Source organism: Eulemur rufifrons, chromosome 16 (genome assembly GCF_041146395.1).
Source record: "Eulemur rufifrons isolate Redbay chromosome 16, OSU_ERuf_1, whole genome shotgun sequence".
Classification (NCBI taxonomy): Eukaryota; Metazoa; Chordata; class Mammalia; order Primates; family Lemuridae; genus Eulemur; species Eulemur rufifrons.
The window spans coordinates 79,536,119-79,557,305 of record NC_090998.1 but is presented as its reverse complement, the minus strand read 5'-3'; the positions used below and the strand labels follow the sequence as shown (position 1 = coordinate 79,557,305).

At 39.9% G+C, this 21,187-nt stretch overlaps 1 protein-coding gene across 1 annotated transcript in view; it reads left to right on the top strand.

Moving 5' to 3' along the window:
- The window catches only part of PAH (phenylalanine hydroxylase), a 62,553-nt gene extending 59,693 nt beyond the window's left edge, over nucleotides 1-2,860 (top strand). Inside the window, exons 12-13 of the mRNA XM_069489962.1 lie at nucleotides 35-150; nucleotides 2,131-2,860. Of these exons, the coding sequence (XP_069346063.1) occupies nucleotides 35-150; nucleotides 2,131-2,174 (160 nt within the window). The 3' untranslated portion in view covers nucleotides 2,175-2,860. The remainder of the gene's footprint in view (nucleotides 1-34; nucleotides 151-2,130) is intronic.
- The last annotated feature ends 18,327 nt before the right edge of the window (nucleotides 2,861-21,187 follow it).

Below are 21,187 nucleotides of genomic sequence, written 5' to 3'. Positions count from 1 at the left end.
GCGCCTTTCACTCAATCTGTGGTTTGGGTTTCAGAAACTTCGCTGCCACAATCCCTCGGCCCTTCTCAGTTCGTTATGACCCATACACCCAAAGGATTGAGGTCTTGGACAACGTCCAGCAGCTTACGATTTTGGCCGACTCCATCAACAGTAAGTAACTTATACCCTATGTGGCCACTCTCTTTCCTAGTAATAGAGGCACAATAAGAAATTTATTAAATATTGCATTAAGGAGAACAGCATTTCCATGCAAAACATGGGTTTATTGGGGGTGAGGAATTTGGCAAAAATGCCAGAATTGCCTGAGTGTCTTTTTCCCTTTGACCTTCCTAGCTTCCACCCACTTCCTACCCCCATACCACCTTTCCATACCTGGCCACTTGCTGCCATGCTGCTCTTTCTCCTTTGCTTCTCCATCTCAGGTGGTATCATGCTACCTGGTTCGATCTACTTTGTCAGCCATCAGCTATTGGCCCTCTACTCTTCCTTGATAATGAGGATATTATAAGTTTTTCTTAAATCACCTTATTCATCACCCGATTCTCTCTCTAGCCCTTCATACTCCTTTCCAACAATGCTGGTTGACTTTCAGTTCCCCTGATCTCTCCTGGCTCCCAGCTTGTGCCCATGCAGTTCTTTATGTTTAAAATACCCTCCTTCTAACTCCCATTAAGAGACACCCAACTCCAGTTCATCTTTTATGTCTTGAGTAGGTGTCTATTCTTGTAGAAAGCCAGGTTTGGATGTCCCTCCTGTATCTTTGCATTCCTGCAGATTCCTCTCTGAGAGGACTTATCATTGGATTGTTATATAGTTGTTTACTTGTCTGTCTCCCCAGCCAGACCTGAGCAACATGCTATATCAGGTTCACTGTCAAATCCCCAGTACCTAGCCCTATTTCTAAAAATTACATCAGACACTCAAGAGCTGGTGAAAGAATGGGTAAAACTTCCAAAGGGGGGAGTCCATAGGGGGAAACTCTAGGCCAAGTGGGGGACCCCTGCTCTTTGCAATGCCAATGAAGGCCACAAGGTCAGGTGGGCTTGAAGGGTTCCTCTAATATCCTTGGGATCACTTCTAATACATAAGAGCAGAGCTGGCCCTAACCATGAGGTGTGGACACCTGTGATCAGCCATGTTGAAAAAGTCCAAGGCTGATTCACCCTCAAAGATTCTACCTTAGACACTCAGCTGGAGTAGGTTTGTTCACTTGAAGCCCGCCAAGTGCTCCAGAAGTTAGGATGTAGGACAGAGGGGTGAGGCCATAGCTGTTTTTTCTCTCTTTCTCATTGTCCCTAAAAAGGCAAAAATAGCTCTATAGGCTATTATGAGAGTTTTTGAAGTCATGGAATAACAAATTTAGGAAGCAAAGCATCCTTAGAGCCCTGTGACTTTATGTAAGGCCTCATTGCCTGTCTACACTTCTCCTTGCTCAGGATATAGGAGGGAGTGAGACTTAGCCATTTCCAAGATTCCACCTCTATGAAGAGTTTATGTCCCTGTGTTCCCCTTGGCATGTGAGAACATGGCATGAATGGAAGTGGCTGCATCGCACCTTCATCCTAGCCATCTGGGCTGAGTTGTCTGCTCAGACCAGGCATTCTCAAACTTCAGTGTTCATCAGGATCACTTGGAGAGCTAGTTGAAAATTGATAGTGCTAAGTCATAGCCCTAGACTAAATTTACCAAATTTTTGGTAAGTCTTGGGAATTTGTAGACCTTAGGTGATTCTGACACCAGAGATTTGTGTGAACTGTGCTTTTAGGTTCAATTATTTAGCTTCTTGAAGCATCTGTTAGATAGTTACGTAAAAGAGAAACAGAGCAGCTACTGATTTGCCTGGGGAGAAACCTGTTAAGTCCTTCCCTGGGAAATGGCCTATGGAAAGAGGAAACTAATTACGTTGGTAGCTCTAGCACTCCCTGAAACATGTCAATACCTATACCATAACTACCCAGATCCTGTCTTCACAACTAGGCTGTAACCTGCTTGAAGGTTGGGGTGGCAACCAGCTTATCCATGCAGCCAGCTGATCCCCTAGAGCTATGCACATTGGGGACACCTGAAGTGTGCTTGTTCTTTACATGAGTGGCTTATTCGGGTGGTGTTTTTTGTTTTTTTTTTTAATAGGTGAAGTTGGAATCCTTTGCAGTGCCCTCCAGAAAATAAAGTGAAGCCGTGGGCAGAACTTGATCTGTCAACAGAGAATCTGTTGCTGGGAATCCAGCTACTTCTTTCATCAGAAAAAGTCTGATAAGGACATGTTAATTTGAAATAACAACCTTAAATCATTTTGGAACAAGACAGGAAATCAACAAATAAATTAAAATAATCTGAAATGACAGTATATTAAAACATACCCAAAACATAATGGTAGATCTTTTCGGGTCATCTTTGATTTAGAGAAGATAATTCCAGACTTGCAGTTGAGTTAAATCAATAATCTGTCACATTTTGTGAGATTAATTAAAATTGAGACCTGCTTCATTCAAGCTTAATATATGCTTTTGTTATTTGTCATAGAGAACTCATAAAAAAGTATATATAGGTAAATATAAAACAAAAGACTGTCATTAGAATTGTATTATTGGATTTAATATAAATCTTGACCTACAAGGTTCATTTTCTATTTGAGTTAACTGTGATTCCAGTTATTGCTTTGCTATTGTGTCTATGTAGATCTCCTTTAATTCAAGAGCCCAATTAAAATAGTTACAAACATTTTCTATAGCATTATATAGAAACATTTTTGTATTTTTTTTTGTAATCACAAATACTGCTGTATAAGGTAATGGAACTCCCCACCTATCGTTTTCCAGTTGATTGTCAAATCTGTTCTAGGAGACATTTTACATATGATTATGATGCAGCAGATACTGACTAAAGGCCTGGTTGGTCCTCAGTAAATACTCCTTGAATAAATTAGTGAATATATTTTTTAAAAAGCAAATTCAGTATAAAAGTGAGAATTTTATTTGTGTTAGACAAAACATTAACAGTTACAAATTTTTGCAGTTTCAAATATTTCCTGGAATGAAATATTCCTCTCTTTGCCTTAGAAATACATTAGCTGGATAATCTTGAGACATGAAGAAATGATCAGAGGCTCTGATTTCCATTGCAGGGTCTCATTGTGAAAATCAAAGTCATGACCAGACAGTCAGAGGACTTTGATTTTTGTGGATTGTGCATTATACATGAACACATGAATATCTAAGAAGCAGTGGAGATAATAATGTCTTTAAGGGTGTGATATGAAACTTTTACACCCCTTTAGATTTTACTTTGGAAATAGTTAAGTCATAAAGGATTTGCATAGTGTCTCTTCAAGTGTAGTTCTCAGACCAGCTGTGGCATCATCCACAGTAAAGTCTAGGCACCATCACAGCTCTACCTGATTAGAATCTCTGGGGTTGGGTCCCGAGACCTGCATTTTTAAGTGCCCCAATGTTATTAGTTTTATATTCACAGCCAAATATGCAGGGTACCTTAAGTTTGAAAAAACTTAACTTCTGACAGCCTGTCACTTGCCAATGATGTTGACATGGATAAATCACTTCCCTTCTTCAGACCTCAGTTTCACTCTAACAATGAGGGAGTTAAACTATGTAAACCATGGTCCTTTCCAGCCTTGAAGGATGATTCAAGTGCTCATATGTGTCTTCAAATAGCTGTCCCTGATCCACTAATGGGGTGTAATAAGAACTACCTAAGTATACACTGGGAGGAAAGAGTAATTTAGTCTGAATGTGTCTAGGGTTTCATTGCTTTGAAGTTGGAATTTTCATGTCTGCATCTATTTTCTCATGCCTTGTAAAACCTAGTGATTTTAAAAGTGGAAATGGACTTTTCTCCTCTGACCTTCCCCTAGACGCAAAACATTCTGCAAATAGGCTATTTTGATGTTTCCTTATTTCATACTAAAAGTAAATTATTTACTCTGGAACTTAAATATGAAATAGTACTTTAGAATGATAGTGATTTTTGAACAGTGATTTTTAGTCCTAGTAAAAATATTTTACTATTAAAGTTTAGAGTTAAGCTGTGATTTTCACAGAAAGAAATTAAATTCTGGATGGAAGATAGTCTTTGCATTTTTAGTGATGTGCTGCTACTCAGTTCTTAGCTCTTTTTATCTGGATATAAAAGCCCAGTCTACAGCAATGGGATCCAGTACATTTCCAATGTGTTATTATTATTTGTTTAATTTCTAGTAAATGAAGTATTTTGGAAACAATAGTAATGTTCTACTGATGGATGATCCTGCTGTGTACAATCAAAATAAATGCATATAAAAATTACAAGTATCTGGCATTCATATTCAATGGGTTTCTGAAAGTTGGAATTTAAATTTTAATTCTAGGTTTCCAAGTTATATAGTTTAGTTGTGCTTCTAAAAATCTGATAAAATGTGAGCTTTATAAAAACAGAAATCTTGACTTTATTTTCACCTCTGAAACCCTTAGCACCTAGCATCTGTGGGAGTTCATCACCACTAAACCTTACAAGAAATGCTAAAGGGAGCTCTTCAAGCTGAAATGAAAGGACACCAATTAGTAACATGAAAACATATGAAAGTATAAAACACTGATGGAAGTAATTGAAACGGTGATGTATAAATCACTTAACATTTCTCCTATAAAGGTTAAAAGACAAAACTATTAAAATAACTATAACTACAATAATTTATGGGATATATAATAAAAAGGATATAAATTATGGTACCAAACACATAAAATGTGGGGAAGGAATTAAAGTATAGAGTTTTTATACATAATGGAAATTAAGTGGTTATCAGCTTAAAGTAGCCTGTATAAGATGTCTTATGCAAGACTCATGGTAACCACAAAACAGAATCATATAGTAGATAAAGATAAAGGATAAAGAGAAGGGAATCTAAGCATACACCTACAGAAATTCATAAATTACAAAGGAAGATGGGAAGAAATGAAAAAGGGATCTATAAATTAACCAGAAAACAATTAATAAAATGTCAGTAGTAAGTCCATACCTATCAATAATTACCTTGAATTTAAACGGATTAAATTCTTCAGTCAGAATGCATAGAGTGGCTGAATAGATAAAACACATGACCCAACTATATACACACAGAACGATCTCTAGGGTAGATCATATGTTAGGCCACAAGATAAGTCTTAACAAATTGAAGAAGATTGAAATTGTATCAAGTACCATTTCTGACCACAATGATATGAAAGTAGAAATCAATAACAGGAGAAATTTTGGAAAATTCCCAAGTATATAAAAATTAAACAACATACTCCTAAACAACAAATGAGCGAAGGAAAAAATTATAGGAGAGATTTTAGAATATCTTGAGACAAATGAAAATGGAAACACAACATATGAAAATTTATAAGATAAAACAAAAGCAGTTCTAAGAGAGAAGTTTACAGAAATGAATGCCTACATTAAAAGTCTTAAATAAACAAACCAATGTTACACCTCAAGGAACTAGAAAAAGAAGAATAAGCCCAAAGTTAGTATAAGGAAGGACATAAACATGAGAACAGAAATGGATGTTATAAAGACTAGAAAAGCACTAGAAAAGACCACAAAGCTAAGAGCTGTTTTTTTTTTTGAAAAGGTAAACAAAATTGACAAACCTTTAGCTAGACAAAAAACAGAGAGAAGACTCAAATAAATAAAATCAGAAATAAAACAGGGCACATTACAACTGATATCACGGAAATACAAAGAATCATAAGAGACTATGAAAAATTATATACCAACAAATTAGCTAACCTAGAAGAAATGGATAAATTTCCAGAAACATATAATCTACCAATACTAAAGCATAAAGAAATAGAAAATCTAAGCAGACCAATTAACAAGAGATTAAATTAATAATAAAAAGTCTCCCATCAAAGAAAATCCCTGGACTTGACAGCTTCATTGCTGAATTCTACCAAATATTTAAAGAAGAACTAATACCAATCTTTTTCAAACTCTTCCAAAAATTGGAGAGGAGAGAATACTTCCAAACTCATTCACCAGGCCAGCATCACCCTGATATCAAAGCCAGACAAAGACAGCATAAGAAAAGAAAACTACAGGCCAATGTCCCTGATGAACCTAGATGCAAAAATCCCCACCAAAATAATAGCAAACTGAATTCAACAGCATATTAAAAGGATCATTAACCATGTCTGGATGGATTTATTTCAGGCATGCAAGGATGGTTCAACATATATAAATGAATAAATTTTATATACTATCTCAACAGAATGAAGGACAAGAACCACAGGATCATCTCAATAGATACAGAAAAGGCATTTGACTGAATTTGACATCCTGTAATGATAACAACTCTCAACAAATTAGGTGTAGAAGAAATACACCTCAACACAATCATGGCCATACATCACAAGCCTGCAGCTAACTTCATACTCAGTGGTAAAAAGTTGAAAGCTTTTTCTCTAAGATCAGGAACAAGGCAAGGATGCTCACTCTTGTCACTTCTATTCAGCATAGTACTGAAAGTTTTAAACACAGCAATTAGTCAACAGAAAGAGATGAGAAGCATCCAAATTATAAAAAAATAAGGAAAATTCTTATATAGAGAAAATACTAAAGATGGCACCAAAAAACTCTTAGAACTAAAAATCAAATTTAGTAAAGTTACAGGATACAAAATTAACATACAAAAATCAGTAGCATATCTACACACTAACAATAAACTATCAAAAAAAGCTTTTAAAAATCCCATTTACAATAGCATCAAAATTTTAAAATACGTAGCAATAAATTTAACCAAGAAAGTGAAAGATCTGTATCCTGAACATTAGAAAACATTATTGAAAAAAATTGAGGAAGACACAAATAAATGGAAAGATATCCCATGTTTGTGAGTTGGAAAAAATAATATTGTTTAAATGTTTGTACAATTAAAAACAATTCATAGATTCAATGAAATCCCTATCCAAATTCCATTGATATTTTTATAGACACAAAGAAATAACCCTCAAATTTCTACAGAACAACAAAAGACTCAAAATAGTCAAAATTGTGGCCCTTTGGGTTTCTTTGAGAAGTCACTCATTCTATCACTGTCCTCCTACATTCCTCTGACCTCTCAGAGGCCCCAAGACAGGGCTCAGTTGAGGACTTCACCAGTGAAGGCACAGAGAGTGGCTGGTTCATTGACAAAGGCCCCACCCCACTGTATATTGGAGGAGAACACATTTTAAAGTTGTTTGTTATAGAGCCTTCAGCCATCAACACCACCCAAAAGGAAAGAATTCATCTGGAAAAACTGCTCTGCTTCCCAAGGGTAACTGTTGGCCTAGAAAGTCTTTCCAGCTCCTGAAGTGCCCAAATATGCCTCCTGTTCACCCACCCTGAATCTGTGAAGCTAGATGAGCTCCGTTTCCTTGGCCTAACAAAATAAATAAAATTTTGGCATGGGGAAGGAGGAAGCAGAACCTTTCCCAAACTTTTTGTTCCTAGAATGTCTTTGGGAAAGCTAAGGAGGCTCTCTGAACACTTGCTTTTGTGAAAAACAACTACTACTAATTTCCTGGCATTACTCAATAGAGATTTTATAACTGTGAAGTGCCTCCTAAAACAAGGCACCTGAGGCTGGGATGAAGGGAGAGAGAACCAGACTATCCATGCTTTCCAGAGTGGAGATTCTCAGCACCGAGGACAGCACCCATGCCTGGCACGGGAGTATTAAGCTCAGGGAAGGGTGAGCCTATCTTTTTGTGGGGCAAGAGTCAGAAGGAGGAAAGAGAGTGAGTTAGTACAGAGACTAGAAAACAAGACAATGGCAATTATCTTGCTCACAGCAGACTTTGAATGAGTTTTGGCTGAAAAAAGGAAGACAGAATGGAAAAGTGTGACATTTATCCCCTCGATGACAATGTCTGTTGTCTTTTATACAGACAAAAACCAGGTACCATTTTTTTTTTTTTTTTTTTTTTTTTGCAGTACAATCCTACATGTTACTATTTGAGATTGGAAGATGTAGCATCTTTCAGTAGACTGCTCTGGTGATCATGATTCAAATGGCAGTTTCTCCTCAAGATGAACCTGCTTGGACCACAGACTCTTAATCTCTCTGAGTCTCAATTCTCTTATGTGTAAAGTGGGGAAGATGCATGCCTATCTCATAAGACTGTTACAAAGATCAAATAACACATGGTGTGAATAGAAGCCCCTCAATCATTTTCAATAGCATTTAACACTTTAAATATATATTATTCTGATATAAAGCACAAATGAGCTCCCATAAGAATTATTACTCAGGTCATCTTGGTCCAGCAACATGATTCCAACTGACCACTCTTTCCAAAGAGATGACAGAATGACAGTTGTGAAGAAGCTTCCATTTGAGAAAAGAGTTTTGACTAAAGCAGAATTTAAACTTTTCAACACTGTGTGTGTGCGTGTGTATGAACAAAAATATAATAAAAGTTTGCATCAATTTGAAGCTAAAGCTGTATCTTGAAGAAGACAACTCTACAGATTGCAATAAAAGTTTCCCATTTGAAGCTAAAAGCAATAGACTTTCACTCTTCCGCCCTCATTTCTGACATTTGCTCTCCATTTTGCATTTTTCTTTTTCTCCTGGAGGTGTAGCATTGCTGGCACAGTAAATCATAACCTCTGAAAGTCCAGCGTTCACCCTACTGCTAAAGACAGTTCTTTCAGCTGGGATACACTGCTGTGCAGGTTTTATGAAATGGTTAACATAAACAAAATTGATTTAAGAATAGATCCTTCTCCAGACAAGGTTGCTTTACTAAGGAACCAACACAAGCAAACATGGCTTCACTCTGCCGCTGAGTTTTAAGGTCACCTTGAGGAGTGAGAGCTGGGAGGCCTTTTTTTTGTTTTCAGGAGCAGGAAGTGGAGAACAATTTTAAAAATAAAAGTCACTGGCACTGTGGTCAAACCATTTCCCGCTGTGGGCACTTTGCTCAAATGCCACCCCTAGAAGAAGCCAATTTAAGAAGCTGCATGGAAATAACGATTCTTGCAAAATACAGGACAAATCAGTCCTTCAAATACGAGGATGTGATAAGAAAGCACCCTGATCTTCCAGGAGTATGGAGGAACGTTCACTCATGAAAAGAGTGTAGAATAAAAGTCGCCAAAATCTGCCATCAGGTGTATAGTTTGACAGGGGTGGGGGAAGGGGGAAGAGAAAAACCATTAATATGCAATATTTAAAAACACAACCTATTGTCTTTTCCGAGCTTAATTCTTCCTGCTCAGCGCAAGGCCAGGCGCATTGAAATGATTACTGCAAGGGCGATGCTTAGAGCCTCTATCGCCGCACCGCGCGGAGTAGACTGAGCAGATTTGTGTTTCTGCCCATGCACCGCGTCATTCTTTGACCTCCTTTTCTCTTGCCTCCCCAGGAGCGCTCCGACCCGAAGAAGAGCACCTTCCATGCATCAGTCCTGGCTCAGAATCAGCTCAGATGGAACCACAACACACGCTCCATTTTCAGAGTCAAACCTCACGGCTCCAAAAATGCTGTTTGTATTTGAAGAACTTAAAATTGCATCCTCTTGACATACAGGCCAGGGCAGTGAGTTTTAAACCAATCCCAGCTCCAGTCTGCCCTGGACTGGAGTGCGTGACTGCTTGGGGATCAGGACTAAAGCTGGAAATGACCACTTGGCCACGCAGCCCTCACCTTGCGCTTTTCCTCCTAGATCCTGTGGTGGGACAGGGGAGAGAACTGGAAGGGGGTGAATAAATTCCGGGGGGTGGGGGGCATCAAAAAGGTCAAAGTTTTCTAAGTCCTCAAAGAGAGATGGCAGTGAGGGGAAACATGGAAAGAAACTTTCAGATTCGCCCCTGCCATGACTTGCGCTGCAGAGGGCGCAGAAACGCGGCTCTCAGACCTTGCCTGTGGCGCGGGTTAATTAAAACCAATTTCGGTTCTGCTGTCCCCGACTCCTCCCTGCCTTTTAGCAAAAGGTAGGCGGGCTGTTCAGCCTTAAACACCCATGTGTCACGCCGCCCAGAACCACGGACAGCTCCCGCCCCGTGGCCCTGGTACCCTTCCATCCCTGGGCACCTCTCCAGTTCCACCGGGGAGGATCAAGAGTATGGCTGCAGATCGGATCTGCCTTCTCTTGTTCTGCGCCCTCCCCACCTGCCCCCAGGTGTCTTCTACGATACTGGAGTCCGGGCTTTCAGCCAGGCTGCTCAGGAGTCAGAGCCCTACAGAGGAGAAACGGGCGCCCCATGAAGACAGAGGTCTGCAGCTGGCTGGGGGCTCAGCTTCCGCGCCCACGCAAGGAGGCAGCGCCTATGGCGATGACAACCGGGAAGAGGTGGCTGTGGGACGGCTCCCCCGCCCCCACCCCCAGCGACAGAATGGAGGCTGACTTTGAAGGTAGGCCGCGTCATCCAGGTATTGCTTCCCTTGGGAAATGTATTCATTTCCAAAAATGAGGGAAAGGGAAGAGAGATGTGTCTGATGGCCTTTCTGCACAGTGGAGCTGATATTTTCCTACACAGTAAGTGCAGTCCCCTCAGCCTTCCCCTCCCCATGCCATCTTCTTGCCCTTCCTAACCTGGTTCTTTGAGGGAAGAGGTTGGCTAGACATGGAAGGAATTCCCTCACCCATCTTTCTTCCTAGTGTTCCCATTTCATCAACCAATGGGAGGTCTCCACACTCTCCACTCCTCCTCTTTCCTGACCTGCCAATCTCCAGGTCCTATGGAGAGAGCTGAGATCCCTCTCAGGTCTCCAGGGCCCAGCTGTGGTTGGGGCTTGGGGGTTCTCACCTTCTGTTAGAAGGTGTGGAGGGAGCGTGAGGTGCTTCTGCTTCAGGTTGATCTTTTCTGCTGGCTCCCATTCTAAGTGTGGGGGCTGACCTCGAAGAGAAAAAGTCTTCCTGTTGTTCCAAGAGTGAAGAAGTTTTGCACAGATTACAGCCTTTATTCAAGGAGTTAGATCTTTCTTTGTGTATGGGGGAGATAGGGAAGTCCTGAAGGCATATTTTAATTCATCTGAACAATGGCCTCTAAGCCTTTGGTCTCTTTCAACCCCAAAAGGACTCAGGGCTGGCTGGGAAGACAGTGGTCAGAGTGGCAAGCTGGACCTAGGTTGAGGGGGAGAGGAAAAGATGGAAGAAGGAGGCAGAAAGATGTCTACTAAGCTTTCTTCTAGGTTGCACATTAGAATGAGAATGTAGACATGCTATTGTCTTTAATGATTTAGAATTTAAATAATTGCTATTTGTTGTGGGCATCTAAACTAGAGTCAGAAGCAAGAAGTATCTGTGGAAGGGAGTCTGAGAATCTGAAAACTAAATACTCAGTTAGTCTTTTCCTACCTAGTTCGGGGGAAAAGTCCCAGCCCTCTGATATCTTTAGGCAAATGCTACTTGCTCTAAGAAGACACCAATTGGGGAATGTAAAAAAGTATACCAACATGATCTTTGTAGCAATTTTTGTACTAGCAAATATTCTGAAACAAGCCAAATGTCCATCAGTAAAAGATTGGCAAGATAAATTATAATCTATATAATAAAATATTATGAAGAAACTAAAAATGAAATGACGTAAATCCATAAATACTGACTTACAGATGTCTAAAAGGTATTTTTAAGTGAAAAAAAAAAACCCAGAATGGTTACATTTTCATTTTTTTAAAAAAGATCTGTTAATAGTGTATATGTATCATGGTGTATATGTATATTTGTATGATGGCAGAGGAAAAAGGGATTGGTGAGTAGGGATGTTGACAGTGGTTACTACTGGGGCTGGAATGAGGGTCAGACACTGCTCTCTTTACGGACTGTTACTCTTTACATACGCTACATACTGTTTTAAAGAGAAGGAAAATGATGTGATTGAAGGCAATTTGCACTTTTATTCTGTTGTTTTTATTTTCTTTATTTCAATATTTTATGTAATAAAAATACTACTAAAATGAGACATAAACAAGTACATGAAGACATCAGTTGCTGACCCTTTTCAGTACTTTAAAGCAAAGATCTACCATTTTGAATCCAGACCTGCTTCCAAGGCTGAGAGTGCTTTGGTCCATATGAAAATTGACATAAAATACGGCATTACTAAGTCTAGTGTCAACCTGCTTATTGATGCCTTAAAACAACAGCTCAGTGATGTACGTGTTCACACACACACACACACAAAAGACGTATATCATTGTATTTTCCTATTCAGACTTTCTGAACCAAAACTGAGAATAAAGTTCTGCCATTTCCCTGGATTGGCTATGCTTACAAATCTGTCCCACTTTAAAGGAAGTTTCTGAAATTGCCAAGTGCCATAGTCTACTCAAAACTTTGTTCTTTCAAATATTTCTAACCAAGGAGACAGCAGAACATAGTGAGTAAGCAAGGGAATTGAAGCCAAACTGAACCCTGGTTTCCCCATTCTCTGAATATCTGGCCTCAAGCAAATTATTTATCACTTTGTGCTTTGGTTTCCTCATCAGTAAGGTAGGAATATAATAGTACCTACCTCACAGGTTTGATGAGAGTATTAAGAGAGAGAAACCTGTAAAGAATCTAGGATAATGCTAAGCGTCAATCATTCTTGTCACTAATCCCACCTGGAAAAATGCAAATCAAGGGGAGTGGAAACCTATCAGAAGTAAATTGGATCCTTTCTGGACAGAAATATCCAGTGTGAACAAGAGCAAAAGAGCTGGACATTACTAGGTTAAGGGGCCTGAAGCTGCAGTCTGCACAGTTAGATGGAACAACATGATGGGTTTAAGGGTCAGACCCCCTGGATTCAACCCCTGGCTCTACCAATTACCAGCTTTCCCCACGTGAGCAATTATGCTAACTCTCTGTACTTTTTGTTAACTACAAAATGCGAACTATAATACACACTTTATATGGTGGCTGTGATAATTAAATGAATTCTAAACTTTCAGTAAATGTTAGCTCCCACTTGCCTCTTTTTCTCTAAAAACAGAATCACTTCAGATGCTGTCAGTGACCCTCGCCCTTTGCCCTTTCCCCTTCAGTGAGGATGGCTGACTAACAATTTTTTTTCTTAGGAGTTTTATTCCTTTATTGCCCATATAGTGGACTAAAATGCCTGATAGTTAATCATCCCCCTCCCATCGGCCTCTACCAATGACCCCACTGGCTCTCAGAGTTTCTTCAGTGGCATTAAGCTCAGTAGCCCACGATAATATTAATAACTATGAGGTAACACTCCATTTAATTATTGCCTTTCTTTCCCTGTCTCCCTTTCCAAGTTTCCTATTTTCAATTCCCAACTAAACCATTTGCACAAGAATCCTTTCCTCGGGGTCTGCTTCTGGGAGAACTCAAACTAAGCCAGAGGTACATATCAGGATGATGATGATGATTTATGATAATGATGATCGTATGTGTTGCTCGTACAAGATTCTGCATTGTTTCCTTTCCAAGATTCCTATCTATAAGCTCTTAGCCTATGAAATAATTAACTTTAATGTTTTTTTTTTCTCTCTCTTAACTCAGACATTTTCACTTCTGTTTCTTGCAGTTCCCTGGTTTCCAAGGAAAATACAAGAGCCTGTCAATTGTCATCACCTGTAACCAAGTATGAGCTCAGCTCAGACCACTATAACCCTGCAATGAAGCACCCTTGTTTGTCTTAATTCCATTTTGTAACTTATTATTTATACCTTTTGTCCTTCCAAGAGAAGATTCCAGGCAGGCTTTTCATCTGCCCTGAAAATAAATACCATCATTGTCAACATCATGTAGGAATCTGACAGGCAGATCCCTATCTTTCCTAAGAATATGGCTGGAAATTTAGGCCAATGTACATGTTGTACTGCAAAAACGCTAACCCCAAATATATAGACAAAGGTCGATTGCACTCTCCTGTTCATGCATACTTGGAGAGATGCTTCCGCATAGTATACTCAGGGATCTGAAGTCAGATAGGCTGGGTTCACATCCTGGCTCCTCCACTACTGGCTGTATAATCTTGGAGAATCAATTTAATCTCCCTAAACTTCGGCTTCCTTATTTGCAAATTGGAAATAATAATACATACATACATACCTCACAGGCTTTTTCATAGGGATTAAGTATGCTGACGCATATTAAGTAATTAACACAATGGCACACAGTAAGCATCCAAGAAATGTTAGCTCACATTATTCCTATTGATAATAATAACAACAATGATATTTTATTGAGGGACCATAAGGGACAACACTAAATTTATAAATGAGGAAGCTGAAAAGAGACCATAGTCATTCTGCAGCACAGCAATTTCCTAAATGAGGTCAGGTAAGGTGACATTCTAAGAGACACAGAATTAGCTTCAGCAAGCGAAGTAGTGATTGCTTACTGCACGTTAGATATGATTGTTGGTATTGAGATTGTTACTGTAGGTACTACAGGCTAAAGGGAGAGCTGGTTGTTGGAAGACAAAAAGGCTATAGGTCAGTGCAGAGCCTGTTTATTGGCATCTAACAGGTAATACCTAACACCAGCTGAAAATAGGAGACTCTTTCTCTTCTGCAGGCCAAGACTGTTTCTCTTCTTCCGGACAAGAATATTTCTAGGAATCTATCTACCTTGAAAGGGGAGATGGGACTTCCTCGGTGCAATAGCCAGAGAGAAAAGGAGGTCTAATTAGTATGGGCATTGAGACAGGAGTAGGTAGACACAGAGACAGGGGAGCATGGCTTCTGCCTGGATACTCTTAGCGGGTTGATATCTTTGTTAACCAATTGGTCAGTTACTATGATATCCATAGTATGAAAGTCATGTCACTGGTGAAGGATCACACAGTGGCATTTGCCCTAGGAATTTCTGGAATTCTTTTAGAAATTTTAACCCAAATAAAGTTGAGCTGACTTGTGGCCTATCTTAGAAACAGTATTGCTTTCTAAAGAAACATCATCATGGCAAAAAAACATTGTTGAGCAATTTAATTCCTTACTGGAATGTTTGGAATGGGCATCTTAGAAAAATTGTTTCTTGCCATATAGTTAAATGCTCTGATCCTCCACAAATTTCTCTCCTCTTTTTCCCCTGTACTTTCTGTCTCAGGCCTTTAGCTTCTCTTTCTTTCTCTCTCATATTTACCTTCTGGTCTCCTTGTGACTTTGTGGCTCTAAAGATAACATAGCATTATGGTTCAGAGCACAATCTGTGGAACCAGGTTCATGGGCTGGCACTGTCATGCTTTGTTTGTGGCCTTAGAAAAGTGAGTAATATTAGTTGACATATATTGACTTTTACCTTGTTCCAGGCAGGTATTAAGTAACTTGCTCAAGGTTACTTAGCTAGTTAGTACTAGAGCCAGGACCTGAGCTCAGGCAGCTTGCTTCCAAAGCCCACCCGCTTAAAGACTGTTATTCCGTTCTGTTCTGCCTCAGTTTTCTCATCTTTGAAATGGGGGTAATAATAATACTTCCTCATGATCAGAGAAATAATGTTCTGGTGTGTGGTGAGTTTATATTAATTTCCTTCTGACATCAAATATGCTTCATGGCTTCATTTTACTGAGTCAACTGAAGTTCCGAGAAGTTGTTACTTTCCTGTAGTCACATTATTAAGCTGTTGAACCAAGCTGGACTTAAATTCAAATCTATACTGTTTGTAGACTAGGCATTCCCACCCATACTCAGCCATGTGGTGATGATGTGATATGGGGCATGTTTCTTTATCTCCTTGGGCCTCAGTTTCCTCACCTTTAAATTAAGAGATAAGGATACCCATTCCGTTCACCTCACAAATCTGGAGTAAGAATAAAAATTAAATATGAAAATGCAATTTGTAGACCTTCCAGTGACATGGAAACGTAAGTGTGGTATTGTTAAGGTATTATTGGAGCCTTCTAGAAGCTTTCCTCTAAGTTGCACACAGTTGAGAAATGAACAAAGTTTGATGAACACAGCAGACACACCAAAATCATCCAAGGATACCATAAATCAGGGGTCCCCAACCTATGGTGAGTTGTATAATTATTTCATTATATATTACAATGTAATAATAATAGAAATAAAGTGCACAAGAAATGTAATGTGCTTGAATCATCCCAAAACCATCCCCCCCACCGCCCAGTCCATGGAAAAATTCTTCCGTGAAAACTGTCCTCAGTGCCATAAAGGTTGGGGACCACTTAGATGGCCATAGATGGCCATAGATGGCCATTCAGTGTACTGGGGAATCTACTAAGAGAACCTACCGAGTAGAGGACAGAGGGGAGGCTGCCAAGGTACCTGGGGCCAGAGGTATAGGACAATTGAAAAATTGCCCCCGCTGCACATTTGGGGTGGGAAAAGACTCTCTGTTCTACTGGAACAACAGTGTACTTCAGAGAAGCTATTCATAGCAAAGAAGCAGGCTTTAACAGTTGAGCTCATGGATACTCCAGTCACCTACACATCCCATCTCTCCTCATCCCCTGTCCTAAGAGAGTCACCATGGTTGCTTTTCCTTTGGATGCAGGTTGCCTCAGTCTTTGTTCAACAAATATTTGCTAAGCATCTATTATGTGCCAGACACTATTCCAAAGAATACAGGCAAGATTTCTACTTTCATGGAGTTTGCATCCTCATATATGGGTGGGGAGGCAAGAAGGAAGACATAAATAAAGAAAGGATATAATTCTTTTGTGTGATAAGGACTATGAAGATAATAAACATCTGATTGTTCATTAAAATAATTTTTGATGACAGATCACAATATACTTTTGGCAAATAATCTAAAAGGGCTTGAAGATTTGAGCGGAATTACTATAATGAACTTTATATTTTCATTTGCCTTCTTATATCAATAAGATTTCTCAGCACCCACAACCATAAAAAATGAAAAAAAATAAATGAGTAGAATCAATACTGATTCTTGTTTTATTATGGCAATAAGTAAATTTAATATGAACTAATATGGGTAAAATAATCCCCATCTATCTAACTGATGAATGCATTTCCAATTAAAGTACACTTTTGTGATTAACAATTATTTATACATTATATACTAACAATATTTGTAAATATTAGTCAATAAAATGGAAATATTTTAACCCTAAGATTCTTATGGCCACAGAAAAAACAAATTTACTTTTAATCTATGTTCATATTCTTGTTGCAAATATTAATAAAATGCTTTTAGGAATAACATACATTACATTGAGATAAAATTGTGTGTGCAATATGGAATGGAAATAGGATTTCAAGAAAAAGATAAAAGATGTAAAATTTCAAACTATTAGAAAAATGCTTGTCACGATTTTTGACTGGATTATTGTAAATATCAAATTGCAATGGAATTCAGATTTCAATGGATACCAATAGAAGAATGATCTGACAGTTTTAAATGTCCATAGTTTAATATACCATGAATTATATTATTTGCAACATATGATAAAATATTTTTGATGATAACTTAAATATATGCGAGGGGTGTAGAGATTTGCAATATTCTTTCAGGGAGTGTGGGAGATAAGGTTGGAATGCCATGGTGTAATCTGTAGGCTGCACTATATTTAGTGGCCCCTAGAGGGAGTCTCTCCTCACACGTTGCCCCAGTTTCACTTTAAGGACAATTTGGAGGGATGGAGAGCTCACATTTGCATTAACTGCTCCACAGATTATTAGAAAGACCCTGAAGGGAAGCTCGCTGGGATGGAAATGTGACATGGTGGAAATAGCACTGGATGTAATGTAAGTCCTGATTCTTCTAACTAGCTCTTTGGTCTCTGAGCCTCAGTCTCCCCATCGGAAATAAGAGTGGTAGAACATAGTGATAAAGAACACAGACTCTGGGATTGGACTGCCTGGGTTCAAATTCCAGCTTTGCCACTTACCAGATAGGTGACCTGATGTATGTTTTTGCATCTCAGGGCCTTCTCTCTGTCATCTAATAACCATAATAGGAATAATGGTATTAATAGCACTTGTTGAATAGAATTGTGATAATTGACCAAATTAACATGCATAAAGTACTTTGAATGGTGCCACCACATAGCTATTATTATTCTTTATTACCTTAGCCATTACTGTTAGTATAACCATTAACATGGCTATTGAGAAAATCAAATGGCACACTGCATGGGAAATGCTTTAAACAGTATTGCTGCTACACAAGTAGAAGATATGCTAACAACGAAAGTATATCAGGTATTGTGTTTTCAGCAACAAATTACAAAAAGCAAACCAAAACAAACAAATAAACAAACAAAAAAACTAAAACAGGCTTAGCCTATGAGGAGATTTATTATTTCCCGCAGTAGTAAGCCCAGAGGTGTAGCAGCAGGGCTCCAATGCCGTTATTCTGGGCTCTGCCCTGCGAGCTGTTGTCTTCATCTGCACCGGACCTTCCCTCTCGCTCACAAGGTGGCTACTGGCAGAAGTTGAGGCCAGGTGCTTCCTTTTTCTTTTCCATCTAATTGGCCGATGTAAATCAGGTGTCCACCTCCACATGAAAAATATTCCCTAAGGGAGTGGCAGGCACGGATTCCCTTAATCCTGCTGTCTACACTGATCACTGGTAAATGGGGTATGGTGACCAGGTTAGACCAGTCAGAATCCAGCTTCTGAAACTGGAGATGTGAGTCACACAATGTCTCAGTCAGTGTCCCAGCAAGAAGGCGAGGCCATATTAAAGCTAGTTTACATGGGGAGAATTTAATGAAGTGACTATTTATAAAGTTGCGGGCAAAGTTTAGGGAGCTCAGCAAGGGATGGTGCAGTACCCAGGAGCTGGCAACAACTGGAAGCCAATACTGCCCTCAGCCTGAAGAGTAGGGAGTGTTGTTAGAACATACAGACAGAGAATTGGATGGAGAGGGCTGCCCACAGGGATCTTTGTCCACTCATAGAAGGATGCTGTCAGCTTGCAACTACCTAGCAAAGGAGGAAGACAGCACAATACCCAACCTCACTCTGAGAGGCACAGTGCAAGGGAGTCATTAATGCCATCCATGCACAACTATCATCAGATCAGCCCCCCAGACCCTAGGTCAGAGTGGAGAAGGATAGAGGTGCATTTGGAGGAGCAAATGGGATGCTGAGCACACATGAGCTGTACGGAGGAGAAGAGAGCTACCTAAACAAATTCATGCCCTGGTAAGAAAGAAGAAGGGGAATGCCGGATAGACATCTAACAGCATTCACCGTTAAGTATCCTCATTCAGAATAAAATTGTTCTGTTTCTTTTTCAAATATAAATTGTCTACAATTGCAGACATCTTTAATTTGTAAGTTAAATTCATCCTCAAGGGAGCGGCTCAAGAAGATAACAAAAGGCTGAACTGTCACTACTTGATGAGGGATTCAGGGAAAGGAGGAGGTCCTGACCTTTCAGGGAAAAGTGAAGAAATCCATTCCCAGAAGGGATTGCAAGGGGAAGTGGCTGTTCCCTTGATAAGGCCAAAGAGGGCAAGCCTAATGAGGCCTAAGCCAGTTACATGGTGTAATTTACTGAATGGTGTTGGCTGCCCTGCAATGTTTCAAGGCAACTTTTTTTTTTGCAACACGATTAGTAGGAAAAAGAGATTTGGATGTTGCCATTTTCCAAAGGAAACTTGACTACATTTAGTAATAGAGAAAAATGTTCTCCTTGGAAAGTCTCATATTTCTACACAAAGTGGTGTCCCAAGTTAGAATTTACACAATGCATTATTGCCTAGCGTATGAGGATCAGCTAATTAGTTTTGAACTAAATGTCAAGATAAACAAACCCACCCCCTGAAGAACTCCAAGAAGCTGACTAAGTGGCACCATGAGGGCGAGGAGAGTCTACACCAGTGGTTCTCAACACTGGCAGCACATGAGAACAGCTTGGGGAGCTTTAAAAATTTTTCTATGCCCAGACTCCACCCCAGAGCAATTAAATAAAAATCTCTTTTAGTGAGGTCCAGGCATTGGTACCTTTTGAAAAACTCTCAGGTGATCCTGATATGCTGCCAGCGTTGAGAAGCTCTGGTCTACAGGCACCTGCATTTCCTATCGATGCCGCGTGCCCAAATCCATCCGGTCAGTTGCTGTGCTGATTGACCATCCCAGTCCCGCAGTGATCCTAGCCTGGGAGCCTGGGCTCTGCCTCGCTGTGCCTTTTAGGCAGATATGGAGTCGGTGCACTGGAGACGCTGAAAATGAGGGCTCTGAGATCAGGCCACCTGGGACAAATTCTGGGTCCACTCATGGGCTATGTGACTTGGGAAAGTCACTTAACCCTTGTGAGGCTTAGTTTCATCATCTATAAAATGGGGGCAATGGGAGGAGTTACAGCATAGATTGTTTTGAGCCTTAGCTTAGAGGATGTTTATGTAGGTCTTAGTGCAATGCCCATCACAGAGTGGAGCCTCACTAAATGCACACTATTACTGTGTGTCTAGATTTAAGCCGGCTGAAAGTCCCAGAAGTATCCCTACATTCTGCCCAACTGGCTTTGCGGAGTCCCGTCTGGCACGGGGACACAGAAGTGAGGATGTCCAAGTAGCTTGATATTTTGGCCCCTTCCAACTCAGAATGTGTGGGCCTGTGAGATGGAGTGTCTCTGCATGACAGGCAAGGTCATTAACAATGAAAATTATCACTATTTCTGCCAATACTAGCCACTGTTTAATGAGTGTGCCAGACATCATGTTAGGCACTTTACATCTTCTCTCAGTTCTCACAAGCATCACACAGAAATAGGATGTATTTCCCATTTTACTATTGTTAATCCTTTGGCCCAGAAAGGGTGAGTAACTTTCCTAAGGCCACCCAGCTAATAACTGACCGAATTAGGATTCAAACTCAGGTGTCTCTGGCTTCAGAGCTTATACTTTGTCAACTAGGCCATGCTACCTGCCTTTATGGACACTCCTCAACCTTAGGACTTCTGCAACTTCTTCTCTTGGGGAAAGAAAACAAAAACAAAAATCCCTTTGGCTGAAAAAACGGGCCCGTGTCCCAGGGATGAAGCCTTCTTAGCAAGTCTCTTCCTTTCTAGGGTACCCCAGACCTAGAGTATGGGAAGTTAAAAGCAGACATTGTGGAACTGGCTGTGCACTACAGGGAATAAGTAAACCCCTCATGTAGTGTTCTTGGGTTCAGAGCTTTCCCTGGAAGAACTATTTTCTCCATGGGGATATTTTTAATTCTGTGGGGTGGGCCAGCAGGTAGTGTTATTTTCTGGGGGAGGGCAGTGTTTGCCTTTGGTTTTCTTCTGAGGACTGGTTCTCATTGTGTTCAGCAGTGGTACTCCATCAGTGGGCG